General features: G+C 44.7%; 1 protein-coding gene across 1 annotated transcript; it reads left to right on the forward strand.

The window, feature by feature from the left end:
- Positions 1-696: 696 nt before the first annotated feature.
- On the forward strand, positions 697-17,869 carry LOC124306971 (homeobox protein Nkx-6.2). The gene is made up of 4 exons (XM_046768199.1): positions 697-1,826; positions 3,452-3,562; positions 9,192-9,406; positions 16,691-17,869. The coding sequence occupies exons 1-4, from the start codon at positions 1,154-1,156 to the stop codon at positions 16,886-16,888; spliced, it is 1,197 nt and encodes a 398-aa protein (XP_046624155.1). The 5' UTR covers positions 697-1,153; the 3' UTR covers positions 16,889-17,869.
- Positions 17,870-19,777: the final 1,908 nt, after the last annotated feature.

Below are 19,777 nucleotides of genomic sequence, written 5' to 3' on the forward strand. Positions count from 1 at the left end.
TGTATCGTGCTTGCATGGACCAAGGTTTGAACGACACCCACGTAGGTTCCTGTAAGCAACTGTCCTTCAGCCTCGAATGAATCAAGACGAATGATACGAGCTGCATCCTTGTAGCTGCTGCGGCTATGTAGGGTCTGCGTCGACCTGACCTGGTGCAGAAGCAGCTGAGACCAAGAAAGCAAAAGAGTGAGAGACGTTCAATTTATCTTAATGCTCTTCAGGGAGCAACGACGTTTCGACCACCGAACGACGACGCTCGTCCTCGTGATGTCCCGTGGGTTGTTTGTGTGCACGTGGAGTGAGTGACGCTGACCGTGCTACGTCGAAGTGAGGCCAACGTTAACTGGTACTCCGAGAGTACGTGGCTGAGAAGGTGCAGGCCGAGCACCGGAGGCGAGGCGAGTCACAAGCCGTGGCAACCAGCTCTTGTTTTATTCAGTCAGGATCATAAATTACGGGTTTAAACACACAATGAAAGACGCTTAACAAGAAGCTAATGCGAGATTGAGAGGCTCCGCCCCCGGCGAGCTTCCCTTCCGGTGTAACCGCGCTCCACATCCAATCCCCGCGATCCGGCACGCCCCCGGATACCACTTCGGCGCAGTGTGAGCGGCCACCTCTCTCTTCGTTCCCGGTGCTTCCCCTCCTTCTCATCCTCACTCTCCTCGGGGAAGAGGAAACCGGGAGTAGAGCTCCCCGACGTGGACCACGAACCGACTCGACTCGAGGTGCCAGTTCGACAGCGACATTCCATTCAGAGCCACGACGCGTTCCGTCGCGCTAGAAAGTCCTCGAGACTCAACCCCGTCGAAGGAATTACCGATCACTCGTTCGCACGGTATTCACGTAATAGTTCCTCGTCTTTTACCTAGAAGTGTGATGATATTGACGTTGGTGACCGAAGACGTGCCGCACTTCCGCTTTTCGCAGTGATCGCGTGCAAAACTTTCAGTGATTGTGTACACAAGTCCCGTGCGCTGCGCACTGTTTTGAAACTGTAAAAAAACGTCGCGTGGCCACGCGCCCGCGGTAGAGTGAAACCGAGCCGCGAGTTTGTCCATCCGGACCGCGGAGTCGGGATAGCGGTTAACCGCTGCACGAAACGCCTTCCCTGGATACCTTCAGGCCAACCCTGAACTATGCATGGTGCGAAATGGTGTGCTCTCTGACTAAGACCTGTGGGGAAAGTGCAGCGGACGGTTGTGCCGACCTTAGAGTCCGATCGGGAGTCAGCTTAGTCGGCGTCGACAGCGAACCGGGCGACATGTCATCCCTGAGCGACGCTCATCGCCGCGGCGCCAGCCACCTCGACGGCGATCGCAGCTCGTCGGCCGGGTCGTCCTTGGGCTCGTGTTCGCCACCTCCGCCCTCCAGCCACTCGCCGCCGCCCCCGAGGCCGCCCTGGCTCCACGACTTTCACGCCGCCGCCTCGCCCCACGTTCTCCAATTCCTGAACCTGAGTGCCGCCGGCGGCGGGATGCTCGGCAGTCAGCCCCTCGCCGCCCTCCATTCCATGGCCGAGCGCAGCCATCAGCAGCAGCATCACCAGCAGCAGAGCATCCAGTTGTCCGGCGTATCTGCCGCACAGCTCGCCAACCATCCTCAGGGACAGGCCTCGCCCACCGGGAGTGGAAAACAGAGTCCGGCCACCTCCATCACCTCCGTCGGCAGCAACCCCCACGGCATCGACACCATCCTATCCCGCCCGGCCGCCACCCATCCTCAGGTTCCCGTTTCCACCTCACACGGACTTCCGCCTGCGCCGCACCCTCAACCTCTGGCTGCACCCCGGTACGCCATGCACACGGGATTCACAGCTTCTTCGGGTACGTTTATCTGTTGTTGTTTGGCTCGTTAGAACGGGGCTCGAACTGCGCCGGATAGCGGCTTGTGTTTGGTTGCAATACGCGCGATGATGGGTGTCATTTGACGTTCGGTCGTCACTATTCGCTACATTGTCACGATAGTATGTTCAAACGATATACACGGATGGAGAGTTGGATGCCGATCGAGTGCGTGAAAGCCATTCAGAGATCGATTCAATGACAGTGAAAGGAGCTAATTCATCTTTCGCGATGCTTCGGTGAAACATTTTCCTGTTCAAATGCCAAAGTCTTATCGTTCCCATTTGCAAAATGTGCAGTGGGTAAAATTTCTTTGAGTTGAGACGAAGCGTTCAAATTAACAATATTTCTCACTATGTACCGCAACAAAATTCTTCAATTATCGAATTTCACGTAAAGCGATAGGTTTGGAATTCAACACTGACAAGTAATACCTGAAACGAATTTCTCACTTTGGCTTACAAGCTACTCCCAGCTACGCGCATAGGCAATGCGCTAAAACTTTCCGCTTGACAATGAGTGATAACGAGCGCATTGCACCGTTTGGCACTCGCATAGTAATTACTAATTTTCTACTATCTGTAATACTAATCACAGGCCGTTATATCGCTACGTATTACGTATACACTGTACGCACACGATGCGGAATTTTAACTCTTAAGCAACGTTTGACTGTAAGCGACGGTCACGGAATTATTCAATCCAGTCATTAAATGTTCGTGCATGATTGAGTGTTTATCTCCGTAAGACGACGGTGTGAACGATTTGAACCTTTTGATTTTTCAATCGACTGGTCGAAACCTAGTCATTGTGCAATTGAGCTATCTCATTACTCTTTGTACTTCGGCGTTACGACAGCTTTTTAATTTCCCACGCGTTCGAGTAACGGAAATTTATTACACGCGGATTAAATTGATGCTTCTACAGGTTTTCGTTTCACTCACTCTGATCAGTCGGTGCAGATGGTATTAATCACTGCACATCGCGTGATTCGATATTCGATGCGCATTCTCCAAAATTGTACGGGAATTATGGGCGTAAAATTGTTTTTGAATTCAACATGCGGTTGTTATATAATATACGTGTAGCATTGCGTTCGTGCGTTACCAAAGATCATTAAGATATTTTTAAATCAACACACTCAATCGGCGTCTGATTTAATCACGGCTAAATGTCTTCATAAAATACTTCGAGTCTTAATTATTGAAGGTGTAATTAGGAGTTAATTTTCGACTCGGCAATATCGTTTTTCAATTTTTTTAATCAGACTTACGAGATTACCGCCCGTATTTAACTGCAAAATCACAGTAACGAGCTAAATACCATACACTCTTATTTCACGCAATCAAAATTTTCATACGATCTCAAGCTGACGTCTTCAATAATTCTTGTCAGCATCGATCACATTTTTAACGTTTTCATTTAATTATACCATCGCGAGCCTCCGACAGTCGTGCTGTAAACGAATTTTCATAAAAATATAGTCAATCATTGAATTCTGCGTGTAGCCTGCGCATCAAGTTTCCTGATCGCAAGCAGACTTGCGATTACCAAATCGAGCCTATCCGTTCACGAAGGATTGCTTTAATTTTGTCCTTTTGTCACAGGTATGGGACAGTTCCAGCAGCGAACGGAGCCGCGACATCCTGCCGTCTACTGGCCAGGACTTCAAGGATTGGTCAGCGACCCTTTAGCGTGGCGAGCTCGACTGCATTCTCGTGAGTGTGACATTAAGCCAGTTTTGTAAAAATATTTTAGACACAACGGATGAGGTCTGAATCCAAACTGGGTCCGGAATGGGCTACCCAAGTCCGTCAACATAACAGAATTGATATCTGTCGACCTAATTGAGACTCGTTGTTAGCTAAGGACTCGCAAAAGCGTCAGGGAACTGGGCCCCAGGAATAATACGATATCTCCATCCAGACCCTAGTAAAAATACGAAAAAACGAACCAAGACCGTAACGAATTTAGAACATACAAAACGGGGTCAAATTTGGGGTGGAACGATTCATCAAACTGGGAGCGAGCGAAGGAGCAATATTTGTAAACGTCTGAAACCACGTCGGTCCGTGGAATCACGTAATGCCAAAGAACACGTGACAGGCATCCGCCCCCTTTAAACGCATAGATCACTCTCGCGGTAACACATGCGGCCTAAGGCGAGGGCCCTGCGACGAGGGGTGCGTGTAAGAGGGTTGGGTCGCGGTCGCGGCTGCCCGGTCGACTCCAGGTCGAGGTGCCGCGGTCTGCGCAAAGCCCCGAACACCCGGCGTGCACTTATTTGCGCGTGCAAACCGAATGCGCGCGAATTTATGACAGGTCGATTGGCCTCGCTGGGATACGTCGCGGATCTTGAGCGGGATGTAGTATGTGGAAGGAAACACCGAACTCGTGCTTTAAAGATGTCGAAAGATCGGGCCCAATTTCGGTTGACAAGTTCGGTATAAGATTCAGGAATTGTGGGTAATGCGTCTGACGAACTGGCAACGCGACGAGATTTTCATATACATACTTGCTTCGCGGACCTGATTTAGGAACTTCTTCTGACCGGTGAAAACGGCATTAAACACCGTTTAGACAAAACAGAGAGCAGCCTCCTGTTCACCGGTAAAATGGGCCTTATAGTGAAACTTTGTTACCTGTCACAGTGAAACGGTTGGGTAATATTTTTACGACCATTTTTCACGTGACATAACCTCGATCCGTAGAAAAGTTATATGAGTTAATAATGAAACGTGTGATAAACTCATTTACTTACAATTAGTATGGTCGATGTACTGTTGAAAAGTCGTCCACATGACAAAGTGATTGCTGAAAGCTGATGTAATAAAATAATCATAGAGTGGAAAAAGTTCAAGGTAGCAACAAAGGAATATTTTACCAAGATCACCTAAAAAAATGTATTCATGTTTGCAAGATTATTGTAATACTGTGCATTTGATGATCGTCGATTTTTTGTTCTTTGAAACATCTAAAAATTAATATCGAGATTACGTTACCTAGTATATACCGTGTTTCAGATACCCAACCTAATACAAAAACATTGAGCGCTATCTCTTACTAAATTATCACAAAGTTTCGAAATAAGGCCCCAGTCACCATAAGATGGGCGATATCGTGGTTTTCGAATCTTGGCGTGCTTCCGCTTCACCAAGCGCATTACACACAGTTCTTGAATCTTTCTTGCAGGAAGTAAGAGAGAAGGAGACGAAACTCAAGCCAGCGTGCCAGCGAAAATTGGACCCGTTTTTGGCGCAGAGTTATTAGTACCGATTTCCTCCACGCGCCGCGTTCCTGTTTTTCGGTCGTTCGATATACGTAAGCCAGCTGTCAACACCTGGTCAACATTTAATAATCATAATATTTGAACGACCAAAGAAAACGGACGGAATAATTGGCATAAATCGGCGCTACTATCTCTGCGCCTGAAATTTGGCTCAACTTTGTATTCCGGAATTTCGCCTCCTTCTCTCTAACTTCCTGCTTTCTTGCACCGTCAACTATCAAACTCCGAAGAATAACCAAAGTTGAACCCACTTTTACAAGCAGAGTTCGGTTTCTTCCCTTACAACATCGCTTCCTGGTATTTCAATATCGACGTTGAGGATCAGGAGCGCTCCTTTGCAGGCCGCCGAGAGTATAACTCCGGCAATATTTTAACCACGCCGTCCCGCTGGCCCCGTTTTCGGAAGGGGGTGGGGCAACAGCGGGGGAAATTTCTAACGGCGTGCTGCAGTGTAATATATTTTATTTAGCGCCCGGGCGATCCTCGCGCCTTCCTTGGTCTCGCGAGGACCAGACGCTCGCCCAACGATCGCCAGGGGAACCACCGATCCTTTATTTATGCCTTTATGCCCCCAATCCACGTGATAAAAACCTCGAATATACCGGCGGCCCCTCCGCCTCCTCCGCACGCGTCGATCGCTCGAGGTGTGTTCTACACGAACGGCTCGCGGCCCAACGTGCCTCGCGAGAATGCGGGGAACCGGGAGGCGGGAGATGGAAACGCAGTAAAAAAGTTGCTGACTGGCCATCCAGCCAATCTTTGTATAGCGACCCGCGCATCGCTCGTCTATTGGACCTGGATATCGGATACAAACAACTTCGTCGTCGTTGCATGCAGGCTGGGACATCCTCGCTACGAGCTCCTGGCTATCGTTGGTCATTGTGAATTATGATACCGGAAGCTTATCACCCCATCGATATCTTGGCTCTTCGAGACGAACGTATTTTCTTGAAACAATTTTTAATTCGTCGTTTATTTTTCAGCCTATTTTATTCGTTGAGTACGATAGCTTTCAAGATTCAGTTCTGTCGATTTTGGATTATATCTTACAGCGTTTTGGAATTATATATTCTACTTTGTAACCGTGGTACGTTATGCGGTTTATCTTTGGATTTCAGAATTATAAAGTTGATAACTTTTGATGAGAAAATGCGGAATTTGTCCTTAATAATTGTTTTATCAGTGCAGTACCAATAAACGTTTTCAAATTTATCGTATACCTAAAAGTTCGGGGAATGGATTTTATAATACATTGAAAACCTTGCGTTTCATACAATTTTATTTTCTGTTAAACGAAACGTTATCCAATAGCATGAGTGATTGAAAAATCTTACAGGTATTCTGATTACAAACAAATTCGTGCACAAAAACATCCGAGTTCGATAAATCACAGTTCTGAGATCACTTATCGAGCCAATATTCATGCCTGTGGTCATAGAACCATTGATAATAGGGTCGAGTTTCCAGAAGCCAACGTAAGAATAGATAAGTGTAATTTTTTAGTGAAAAAACTGCGTGAAGCTCTTTCTGAAAGAAGACAAAAGTAATGGTCAGCGATGAGTAACGAGATAGTTTAAAAATCTTGGACATCAACGATTTACGAAAAACGTATAACATATGCATATTATCGAATTGTTATTACATACCTACTCAGCGGAATTTAAACACCACGTGTTACATAAATACAACAGACGCAATAACAAATCCGTTTTCCACCAAGTAAATTGAATCTATATCATATAACAGCCGGGGTCAATCGCGATAAATATTGCCGCGCGAAATTGGGGGCAAGAGATGGGGAAAGTGGGTCCGTATGACGAGGCCCCTTATCTCCATCGGGTCTATCTCGCCGAGCGTGTGCTGCGTTACTGGATGGTGTGCAGGGCTGGAGGATATCGCGGAGTGCGGTAAGCAGCTCGTTAGAGCCCTCTCCGCCGTGCGGCCATTAAAGCCTCGTTCTGTATTCCGTTACAAATTGCTTTATTAAATTAAAGTCCCACGGCGGAGATACACCCTCACCCCCACCTCCAACCACCTCCCGCCCGCCGAGTTGCTTGCTCTTAATTACGGGCGCCCGGCGCACCAGATAACGATTGCCTATGATAATTAACGGGGGGTGAGGGGGAGCGTGATAGGCAAAAAAGTTCAACCGTACGCGACGTCTGGAGAGGGTGAGAAAGGGGCGGGGGGAGGGTTATATCGCCACGTGGTAGAAATTCCGGCGCACACAGTATGTATAAACCCGTCCATACCGTTCGAACGGATGAAACGGCGACAGCAAGCCAGCTGTTTCTCGCCGCAGAACTGAGTCGTCGTTCTCCGTTCCGGCAGGTATAGATATACATATACGTATACGTATACGAACACCGTATAGATGCAAAACGCGATATTGGATGTGGATTAGGTGATTTTACAAAAAATCTGATCGTTTCAAATTAGGTATAGTCAAGTCTTGAAGGAGCCTGCAAACTTGACGGACTTGCGATCCTTTAGTTTTTATATACGCTGAGGAATGGTGGTGACAGAAAATTTGGAAAGCTGGGAAGTTTCAGTTTCGCGATCTATGTAAAGTTCACTGAATTTCGAGATCGGGAATTCAACTGTACTTGATGAAGTTTTAACGAAAATGAAGGAGTGAGAAAATAAAAGCTTCGAAAGGGATGTTTTACCCTTGGATATATTCGGCGTGTATATCGTTATTTTTCGAGTTCTCACTGGTATAGTTATTACAGGAGTATCGTGCTAGTTTAACAGGTAGAAAATACATGTTCGATAAATTATCGGTAAAAGATACTCTCGCGAATAATTTCTTTTAAAAGAGAATATCAAGCGTATACATAAAGTGTGTAACGAGAGTCTATCGTTTTAACTTCCTCGTACATAGGATTCAACCACCCAAAATTCGTCGGAGAAAAGCGTGCTGATGAAATTTATGCTTTTCACTTACGAAATTGAATGGAAAATGGCAAATTAAACAGACGCGTACAAGTTTTTGTTGGGAACTTATTCCTGGCAGATATTTGGCTGTGTTAACTTTACTAAAAAAAAGCTTTACTCGAGGTATCGATGACTTTGAAAAGTGCCTCAATTTTATCCAACACCACGAATAACGATAGTTGTTGTTTTTTTTTTTTCACGAAGATTATTAAACAAACATTCCTCGACTTGACAAGCTCAGAGGATCAAACTACGACTATATTTTCGCACCTCGAAATTCTCTCTCGATGCATACAATTATAAGGTACACGTTGCGCTCTCCTCAGGCGATAAAATCCCTGAACATTCGGATAGTCCTTGTCTCTTTCCGTGCCGTGATACAACGATTACCGGAATGAAGCGAAACCTTCGGGCGTTATATTCCCCCGGGATAAAGCCGAGGAAGGTGTTCAGGGCACGCAGCGATTCCCAGCTGTCGCAACGACGCGTACGTGCCCGTGGCTTCGTCGAAACCCGGTGCCGGGGGTTCCTGAAGGAACCTGCCGCAGGATCCCGGATAACGCGGCGGTCGTATTTGGGTCCTGCAGGGGCCTCGCGATGATCGTCCCTTTTTCTCCTCTCTCCGTGTCTATTTCCGCGGGTGAACCAATGAGCTGCGGATGCTCCATAGACGGTCGGATCTCGCTCGTAAAATAAATAAGACAAGAACCGGGCGGCCGTGTATTCGTGCGCACGTATATACCTACAGACGGCTTGTTGCCCCTCGGGATGATTGCTTTATTTCATGGCCTCTCCTTGTTTTCGCGTTTGTACGGTTATTGCCTCGCCCCCTGTCCTTTATTTCCTCAGGGCCTCCCTTCGATTGACCCTTTCCACCCCTACCGCTCACGCGTTTTGCCCCCCCCCCCCCCCCTCCCCCCCTCCCCCGATTATGAACCGTTGCTTTTATGGAGTGACCGTGCAGCAGCTCGTAATTTTAGTTTCAATTGGCGGATCATTTCTCTAGTTAATTACGAAGCGTAAGCCGGCTGAGATCCGATGTTTGTTATAAAATCCGTAAACTCTCAGGAGTTATTGAGATCTGGTTTAAATCCGGGATGTTTTTTTACTATTTATTACAGTTTCCCAACAGCTTGGCTGTCAGCAGGCGATGACGGGGGCGGGTGGCGGTGGACTCGGCGACCACGAGGGCGGCAAGAAGAAACACACGAGGCCGACGTTTAGTGGTCAGCAAATATTCGCCCTCGAGAAGACTTTCGAACAAACGAAATACCTCGCGGGACCAGAACGAGCAAAACTAGCCTACGCCCTCGGCATGTCCGAATCCCAAGTCAAGGTAAGACAATTATTTCGTCATTATATCGCTCAGTCGTCTTTTCCTTTTCTTTCGTCATGTATGCAAATATATTATTTTATTTTTTTCACTACAAATCAAAGATTCAAACAACTTTTTAGTAAAATTCTGCTATCGACGAGGTTTGTGATTATTTCTCGGTTCTATCGCGAGATATAACAAAGAGCCAGTTTTTGCTTTTTTATTAATTATATTGCAATTCGAATCTGATTGGCTTAATCCGAACGTTGACAATATTGAACAAGGAGGAATTTAAAAAATCTGGTGATATTGTAAAACCCGTGGAAAAGTTGAGTTGACAAGTGGCTTAGGCGGGATAAAAAATCGTGGTTAACGATCGAGGGTGTTTCGAGTGTAGCGGGGAAATATCTCGTCGGTGAGGTTGGGCGAAAGCGGTGTTAAAAACTAAAAACAAAAGTGAACAAACGATACGGGGATGGAATAAAAAAAAAAGAAAGAATAAAAAACGAGCATAAAAATAGAAAAGAAGGACCGACCGCGGGGGAAAGGTACACCGAGCAGATAGCGAAGACGTGACAAGCTCCCTCGGCACCTGCGCCGTCGTCCCGCAGGATGGCGCGGGGAATCCCCTCGCGTCATGGAAAGACGCGGGACGTCGGCCCTCCTCCTCCTCCTCCTCCTCCTCCTCCGTCGCGACGCCGTGGCAACCCCTGTTCGTCGAAAGCCGCGGCCCCTGCAGGGGTAGCAGCGCGTCGGACTGCCGCGCCGATGTAGCGCTGTCATTGGCTCGTTCTGCGCGGCCATATTTACATTTTTATTAAAAGCTACAAGTCTGTGTTTGTGAGTGATGCGGCCGGGGGTAGGAGAGACGCGGTGGATGAAATCCAAGGGAAGGGAAGGACGGGGAGAAAGAGAGAAGACGCGACGCCCGGAGAGAGAAAGGGAAGAACGGCGGGAGAGAGGGAGGGAGGCTCGGCTTTCAATTACCTCGGATTTTCCCCGGGAAACGCCGATTCACTCCTACATGTACTACCGCTACCAGCATCCCTCTTTCTTTCTTTCTTTCATTCCTTGTGCCTCCGTACCTGTGACGTCACCCCCGTTTACCCCCTGATCCTCGGTGTAAAGTAATTTTCAAAACCGAAACGACGGTTCCTTTGTACGGGGAGATGAACGAGATGAACGGACTCCGTATATGTGGCATCATTTTGGTTTTTATTTTTATTTATTTTTTTTCCCTCCTTCTTTATTCGTCTTTCGCCTCGGTGATATTATTCAAAACGAATTCACCCCCCGTTTCCTAAATCTCAAATCTCTGGCAACACGTGTGATACATAAGAAAAGTATGTGTATTTGGATACACGCGTGTGTATGTGGTGTATATCCGCATTCCACATCCTGTGCGAATTATTTTGCGTATACCTATCTGCCAATATCGGTGTAGCCCGTTTCGAATATACAAAATTTTTCGGAGAAGAATGAGAAAAGAGACCGAATTGAGAATATCTGAATAAATTCATCTACCCACATCGTTGTTTTTTTTTCTAGTTATACACTGTACAAATATCGGTTGGAATTGTGAAAAACCTGTAAAAGTATTGAGAGAAACACAGAAATTTTTATACAGAATTTGCCAAAGTGCGAATGAAAATCATTATACCAATGATTGAATCACCTCTAATTTGTATCGATGCATGTAGTATAAGAAAAGCTTACCAAAGATTAGCAAATTAAATTATCAGCGTTGATATTATCCTGGAGCATCAAGTGTCTCAAATAAATTCAACAATATTGTATAAAACAGTTGTTTCAAAGCAGCTGGGAACTTTCTTAAAACTTTCAGTCTAGCTGTAAAAATAAATCTACACAATGATACCAGAATTTGAAGTATGCCAAAAGGGAATACCCGACGTCACGTTTACCCGATTATATTGGTTCTGTGCTTGTAGATAAATACCTGTGGCAAGTAATGCCCGAATTAACAGTTGGTACGAATAGTTGGAGCACCGGTTGAGTTTCGCGACACTTTCCCATCTGGTCCGAGGACTGGAAGGTCTGCAGCTAGGGTGGATGGTCGGTGTTTCGGGGGTTGGCGTCGCGCCTGTGGATTTCGAGAAGGGGGTGCGTAGCTGTTTACCACGGGCGTAATCTTCCCGCGCGTCCTGGACGAATATCAATATCAATGACGTCAATTAGTACGAACGAGGCACCCCTGCGTTCCGCGACACACCGTGGCGGACGCCCCATGCATCATTGGCGCATGGGAGGGGGGGGGGGGGGGAGGGGGTGAAACCACCCCCGTGATAAATCATGGCAGCAGGCGGTGTCCTTCATTCACCTCCTACTCACCACCGCCCCTCGTCCGATTGCCTCGCCGAACACCAAATCGCCATCAAAATTGCCACACATGCACTTGACTCCATAACGTCCCATTATAATTGCCGTCAAATCCCGCTGCACCGTGCAGGCGAAATTATATGTATATCTGCTTACTATGACTATGGGCTGTGCTCTATTTTTAAAATAGCATTTTTATGTGATGAAAAGAGCGTTTATTTCGGCAGGATTAAGCGTCGCCCGTCTACTGATAATTTGCTTTTGTGTAAACGTGTATGTAATAATTACTATAGAATTAAGTAACGGGGTGACATTTGATCGGTATAATTTTGTGAAGTTAAATATCATTTTTCATTCGAGCTAGACTATTTTTAACTTCGTAATATGTATCTGAATTTTATCAGATATGTAACAACGATCACTATTATTCTGTACGATTTGAAAAAATGCGTTAACAAAATATTAAATCGACATCTGATCAGTTTCTGTTTTCAGTTTCTAATTTTTTATTCATTGCTCTTTTTTAATTTTTGTACTATTTGTAAAAGAATAACTTGCCGATAATCTTAATCACTCGTATGGGCATTTTAACAAAGATCTGCATTAACAAATATTCTTATCGCATAAAGAATAAACTCGGATACCGGTGATAATTTGAAAATACAAAATAGTCGAGATTTCTTTCGACACAGATTTTATGACTGTGCATATTATTCGTAAAATAATACCGTTGATAAGAATAAGGAATGCGAACCGGCTTAAAAACTTTATTAAATCCTCTAATCCTAGAAAAAACTTGAATATAAATATAGTAAATATAGAGAAACTATCTTTTTCCACGCTGCTTGACTTTTATACCTCGAGGGGTAAATAAGGCCGAGGAAATCATGGGGACGAGGAATGAAAGAAGGGAGGACGAAAGAAAGGGACTCGGCGAATATGCGAAAAACAGAATCTAGAATTCGCAGTGGTTGAGAAAAACAAGTCAAGACACACGTTCCGCGTGCCGTTTATACACACGCATACGCGAGGCGCGTGCGCCCGCTCGCATACAAAAGACATAAAATTTTCTCCCGCAAAATTTGATTCCTGCATAAAAATGGAATATCGAGGATAACACGAATCGGTGAAGCCATTTGATCTTCGAGCCAAAGCGAGACGTTGCTCCTAGCGATGCTTCGGGATGGCTGTGGGGGTGGGAAAAGGGGCGAGTTGAAACATATCGATATGGCGTAGCGCTACGAGTCTGGAATACAGAGATGCGCATTATCGCCACCGACAGCCACCCTCAATTTTCTCCTTTCTCATCCTTTGGCCCGCGTCCGAGGCGCCTCCTCGAATCGGTGAAACATGGAAAGACTTTTTACGCAGAATTAACACGGTGTTCCGTAAAAGGGTCACGGAATTTTCAGAGGATTTCAATTGTTGTCATGGAGAAAAATAAAAATATCACTTTTTTATATTCAAATTTGCGATGAACGTGTCGTGTGACGATGAGAAAAATATGAGAATTTTAATCGAATGTAGGGTTAATAGAGTAATTAAGCGAATTAAGACACCTATTAATTATGGTCGAGAAAATTGTCATCGAAGAACGGCTTTTTGGGTCATTGGAAACCTGGAAATGCTTGAGATTTATTTTTAAACAATCAATGGCCACTTTGATTTTGACTAAATTTTAATACAATGCCTCCGTTATGTCTTACGTAGCTAATAATTTCAGTTTCGCTGGTAACTGTGTTCTACGATTTTGTCTCTTGTAATTCGTTTCGTATAAAAACTTGTTACAAGAGGGTGGCAAGCTGACAAGCGAGCGATCGTATATTATCGAATGCTTCAGAGTCGCGACGTTTGAATAAATACGGAGCAAATGGCATGGAAGAAGTTTAAATTCGACGTTTTTCACAAAAGCGATGCACGCATGTATTAAGGTATGGATCATCGGGCACGATTCAAAGCTCGCCCCAGCGCGTCGCGCAATTGAACAAGTCTAACGCGAATTCGCCTAAAATCAATCGCGAATGTTTGACTTACAAACGCGGAAGTTTTTCCAGCCGGCGGTAAATCGTAGTTCAAGCAAAATATGCGAACACGCAAATTTAAAAATATACATCGCTGAGTGACAATCGACGGGATTCGAAAAATTTTTGCCACCACATTTGGCGCGACATAAGTGAACCGTGAAAATGTTGGGTATGAAAACGGTACTTGTACTGATATTTTGCGAAGAATTTAAACGCTCGGATTATGTTTCGATTTTGAGTTTGACAGAAGGCATGACGGAGCATCGTTTGCGGATGAAATAAAACTGTTCACCCCACAACGCGCACTTGCATTACAGTGTTCGCATACCGCACGCCTCTTGCAACTGTTAGATTCATTAAATCAAGATTATCTAAAGACCGGGAACGCATTGTGCCGCAAATCCAACTATAAAACCGCAGCTAACCCCGTATAAAAGGGTCCGAGGATACGGGAAGGGACGCAGGGCCGAGATATCGCCGCCCTTATACACGCGTCTGACAAAACTAAAAACTCCAAACGACCGAGCTTCGCGTGTCAGTGACTTATTAACCAAGCGATAAGATTAGTTATACCGAGCTGTATATCCTATCTCATCGGAATCAGAATACGCTATCAAACACCCGTGAAAATTTGACGCTCGCGTTTCGGGCAACCGCGAACCATGAAAAATCGCGTACGGTGAATTCAATTTATGCGCAAAATTGCGTGATACGTAACTGCGTAATTATACAGGGCGCGAACGGAAGAAAGACGAAAATTGAATGGGGTTTTATTGGGCCCGTTAACTGAACCGTTGATTCGCAGTAGGGATATTAATGTAAAATAAAAAAAATATTGTTTTAGAGATTGTAATTATTTTACATCGTTGAAACTAAGTTCGTTTCTAGATGCAATACGAAAGTATCTCAAGTAAGTTGTGGAGTTTTTTGCGGATCATTGACGATCCTATCGTCTCGATACGGCGATAACTTTGCAAGTCTTGTAATAAATCCAACAGTTGTCTATAATGAAAGTGGCTATTATATCAGATTCCAATCTTTTTCGTTCCGCGAATACCGCATTAAATTTTATTCGCTGTAATATGGAATGATACATTTTCTTGGGATTCGAAGCCACCGCAATTCTTGAGTAAAGCGGGTTATGCTATGGGTATAACGGAACTGAATTCGGCGGTTAACCGAATCCAAAGAAACCACAGAGAACCGTGGAGAAGGAGACAATTTGCAAAGCGATGAAATAGAGATTTCGCGGTCTTCTCGTCAAACATCACTCGCGTGGGGGAGTCAGCTGAGATTTCGGTGTGATTATGTACCGGAGGTCTGAAACATGATTTTTGCGGCGATTATACATTTCGCGTTTTGCTTTCGAGCCAAATTCCAGAAGTGAAGAGCCACCGACTCCCTCTCATTTTTCGAACCTCTGTCTCACGTCTTTATTTTTAATACACTGAGAGAAATTTTTAATTCCGGTAGCCGCTCGGTCCTTAACTATTTTCATTATTTACCACAATCGAAAAGTATAGTTCTAGGTACAAAATGAAAATTAGTTTTCTAGCTGTTACCGGAAAGTCTAGTAGTATCCGTTACTATCCTTTCTCATTACAATCTCTATTACTATATTTTCTTGTAACTGTTGCGAAAATTTAATGCTTGTGCAAGAATAAATTGATGTTAAAGCCTTATTTAACTAAAAAAATACGGTAAACCGAACAATCTGATTTTGCGTTGCAATTACCGAAAAAGGAACGACAATAGCGCAAAATGGTTATGCGTACCTCGTTTTTCGTAATTCCAAAAATATTCAAACAGTTTTTTTAACGATAGCTGTTTCACTGAATTTTTGTAGCTACTATAACAAATGAAATTTTTCTCAGTGCAAATAAGTAGTTTTCACGAAATCTAAGAAATTGCAGACGCTGGAGGCAAAGATTTCAGGCGGGGATTGATCCGATCCCAACATCATGATAATCCGAAAATCCAACCCCTCGGCCGGAATGAGAGTTTTAATTTTCATCCAAGCGTCGGTTAACTTTTACGGTAGCTGTGTATACAGGCACGATACAACGGCGGGAAAGCGGGGATCGGCGGCCCGGTTTTTAATCTGCTTAGCCGACTTGGGGCTATGGATATTTTTTTAATCTAACATGGAACGGAGCTTCGAGAGCGCTCCCGGCGTAGCTCGGTTTTCGCAACGTCGCGCATCACCCGGGATCCGAGTTGAGGTGTCGAGGCGTCGCGACGGCGTAGAGTTGCAATCACTACGGTGGCGCCGTGCCCTCCCTTGACGGTAGTTACGTTAATTAAATACATTGTTGCGGGGACGCAGAGCTCTCGAGCTACGACCGCGACCCAACCTCCAGGAGATGTTGCCTCGGAGCTTTATAGGCGTAGAGGGGCCGTCGCGAGCTTCGATCGCCCCGTTTTTAGGAAGCCGGTTCAACCCCCGTCATTGCTTATAAACAAAATTAATTCGACGCGTCTTACCACGCTGAGTCAAGTCGAGAGAATTTTAGTTGATTCAAATGAAATTTGCTGCACAGCAAGAAGTAGTATTTCGACTTCGTTAAAATTCAGTTTAATAATTGAAATAAACTTTATTCGTCTTGGTAAATATTTACCCGGGAATGTTACGTAGCTCAAAAACTTTCTACTCTTGTACTCAGCACTCGGTGCTCCTTATAAATGTGCGTTCCTAAATCAAGAAATAATTAATTGATCCAATTGAAAAATATCCTCTAAATAGTATGCTTTGATGCAGATGCTATCCTTGTGATTATAAAGTACCGATCGACCAATTGACTCTAGTACCTAAAGAACTTATTAAACATTCTAGTCCGTCTGATGTAAGAATGTACAAAACGCATGTGAAACACACTTTTTATTGAATTCCTATTCGTCCCGATAATTAAATATTTCTGATTCATGATTCTCGTTGATGTTTCAGGTCTGGTTTCAAAACAGGCGGACAAAGTGGCGAAAGAAGCACGCTGCGGAAATGGCGACAGCGAAAAGACGCCAGGAGGAAGTCGAAGGCGTCGTTGCCGAGGGCGATGATGGGTGCAGCGATGCCGAGGGCGAGGGAAACGGCGAAACCGCCGCGAAGAGGCTAAGGAGGGAACTTGAACAGCAGTACGGACCTTGAATTTGATCGTAATTTTCCACAACCCGGACATTCTTTCGCACAAACCGATCCCGCTCGACTTCTAGCGTCATGGGGAAAATACACCGTTTGAATCACGCCTCGGTGCGACCGAAAGGCCCAGGGGCTATTTTTTAACAGTCGGTAAAAAATTTGAAGTCTTCTTTTGCGATTTAACGGCTCAGCAAAGACGGGATTAATTCTTACGATTAATAACGAGGAGAAGTTTGAAAGAAAAAAGTGATCAATTTCTAATCCTGCATTGGTCGAAGCACAACTCGACCTCGATATAATATGTCATTCGATAATTTCCGTGAGAGTAGAAAGTACTTTTTTTTTTTGCCATTAATATTATGCTATACCAATCCGAATAAATTGGGCATCCGTACCTAATAAGAGTTAGCGTTACGAAATTGTTGACGGTTCGAATGTAATTCCGGCGGTCGTAATAAGGAAAGTGCGAATTAATAATAATCGTCGTTACTCGTGCGTGACGAGTAAATTGGTTGATTATAACCGAAGTATTGACTAAAGTCGGAACGATCTGACGAGAGATTTTGTATATTATGTAGATAATAATTAACGTGAATGTGATATTTGGCGTTTTAAATGCGGAGTTTATAGGTATACATATATACATGCGCTTGTATGCATATATACCTATATCTATTAAAAGTTATAACGATCTCGTAAGATAAAACACACGATACGGACACGAAGAGGAAAAGGTAAACACACATGCACACACGCACACACACATGTTACAGATAAACGAAACGTACACCAATAGGTAATTATTAAATAGAAGTTAAAGTTAATTACGTATCGATTATAAAAGTAAACGTAAATTAATATACGAGTATAATTTATAATCCACTGTACAGTATTAGGTAAATTATAAATGAAGAAATAAGTTTAGAACGATCTTGTATAAAGCATTGTATAAATTATAAATATATTATTGCTTGTGTATCATATCTCTTATTTAATAAATGGCCAATATACAATATTGTATCTATAATAATACAACTCGCTAATTATTAATAATATCAATCCATTCTCATTACGAAAAATTGAGACGCGAATCTACGACTGGGTAAATAAATTTCGGACACATGCGGCTAAGTTGAATTTGATTGTAACACAAATAATGAGAAAAATGTATTTAACATTAATGTGCCTAGCCATGTAAGTACTTAATTATCGTACAGAAATAGAATGATTTGTCGTCATTGAAGAATTGAAACTCACGAAGAAAGAAATCCTTCGAATCAATTTCGGCTGATTAAATTGACGATTCGAGATACGCTGGGCGGCCACTAACGATGAGTCGATGTTCGACAACCTCTCCTATCAAGCAGGAAATGGGTGAAGTTGGGCGGCGCTAAAACTGTAGATGTGTAACTCTGGACGGAGGCGGAGAGCAAGAAGAACGGGAGAAAAATAGGACGGGTTCAGGGAAACTCCACGCATGGAATCGGCTGGCCAAAAGGGGAAGAAACGCTTTCAATAAGTCCCGGATAAGAGGGATAAAAGATTTGCTTTACGAGGGTCTTTGCGAATCACTGAGTCCTCGAGAGATTGATCACTCTCGATTGGACTCGCAAGAAATATGCCGCCTGCATCCGAAATCTAGAGAGCCAAAATTGAAGTGGAAATTATTACGTCATCTGTAGTTTTGGAGCGATTGAACCAGCCATCGGAGTCACGCAATGTAGCTTCGTGACAAAATTTAGTCCACATCGGGTAAGAAGAGACTTAAAAAATTTGAGACCCAGTTATAGAATCGACCACCGAAGACCAGGGACATAAAACCGAAACAGATACGTCATTTGGAAAGCCATGAGCGGATGGATCAACTCGCTAATGAAATCAGACGAGTGAAGATCTGCGAGGGACGCGGACGGTCTCGCACTGCAGGGTATTAGCGAGTGATAAATACCGTAACGATACATTGGAATCAATTTACTAAACGATAGATTAATTTAATAACAAGGCCGAGGGAGCTCCGCGAAGCGTAACGAAGGGTGAACGGTTCGAGCAATAGTTAGAAACTAGATTCTCGCCCTAGTAGGTATATACCAGGGGGTTTGACGGCCTCGACAACACCGAGGGAGGAATCCGCAGATAGAGAGAAAGAAGGATACAGAGACAGAGGCGGAACGGAACTGCTACAGGGCTCTAGCAGCTATTCATTTAGCTAACAGGCTGTTATGATTAAGTTTGCGCGAGGGGATCCTCCCTTTCGTACCGACAACCATCCGCTTCTCCATGCTCCGCACTTACTACGGCATTCGGGCATGGAACGGGAACAGGAAGAGGAATAGGCGACGACACACAGACGTAGAACGCGTCACCCCTGCGCTTGGACGGAACTCGCTCGATTCTCTTTAGTGGGGTTTCATTTCACCGTCGGCGTTAAGGGTAGTTGTCGATACAATGTTCATTGTCGTCCCTAGCGTCAAGTACGTACGTCTAATACGAGCGAACGACCGGGATAGGCCGGTCTTCATCTCGGGGTGGAATTCGTTCATCGTTTTCCAACTTGACCTCCTCCTACTTCTCTACTCCCATCGCTGAACGCATACACTTGGCAGTGTCTACACGTACTGGGAAAACATTGTTACCGGTCCTACTCTCGCGTTTACACAACCATCGGATGTTGCTTTGCCAAACAGATATGAGCGTGACGTGCCGTAATTGAATCTCGGTTAGTGATTCCCTGCAGATCGGAGATTCGCTCTTCCGGTATACCTTCGCCTCGCCCGTGTGTGACAAACACTCGGGACGCGTTGTCTCTTCTGTTTCCAATCTCTTTCCTTGGGAAATACCGACACCTCGGGCTGCGGCAGTCAAGGGTTGGGATACCGCGCAACCCTCTTCTCGAGAATT

This window comes from Neodiprion virginianus, chromosome 6 (assembly GCF_021901495.1).
Source record: "Neodiprion virginianus isolate iyNeoVirg1 chromosome 6, iyNeoVirg1.1, whole genome shotgun sequence".
Taxonomy (NCBI): Eukaryota; Metazoa; Arthropoda; class Insecta; order Hymenoptera; family Diprionidae; genus Neodiprion; species Neodiprion virginianus.

Excerpts from the sequence above, each read along its gene's own strand:
- LOC124306971 (XM_046768199.1), top strand. The coding sequence starts at position 1,154 with ATGGTGTGCTCTCTGACTAAGACCTGTGGGGAAAGTGCAGCGGACGGT. Across the intron at positions 1,827-3,451 it reads GGGATTCACAGCTTCTTCGG|GTATGGGACAGTTCCAGCAG; the intron begins GTACGTTTATCT and ends CTTTTGTCACAG. Across the intron at positions 9,407-16,690 it reads TGTCCGAATCCCAAGTCAAG|GTCTGGTTTCAAAACAGGCG; the intron begins GTAAGACAATTA and ends TTGATGTTTCAG.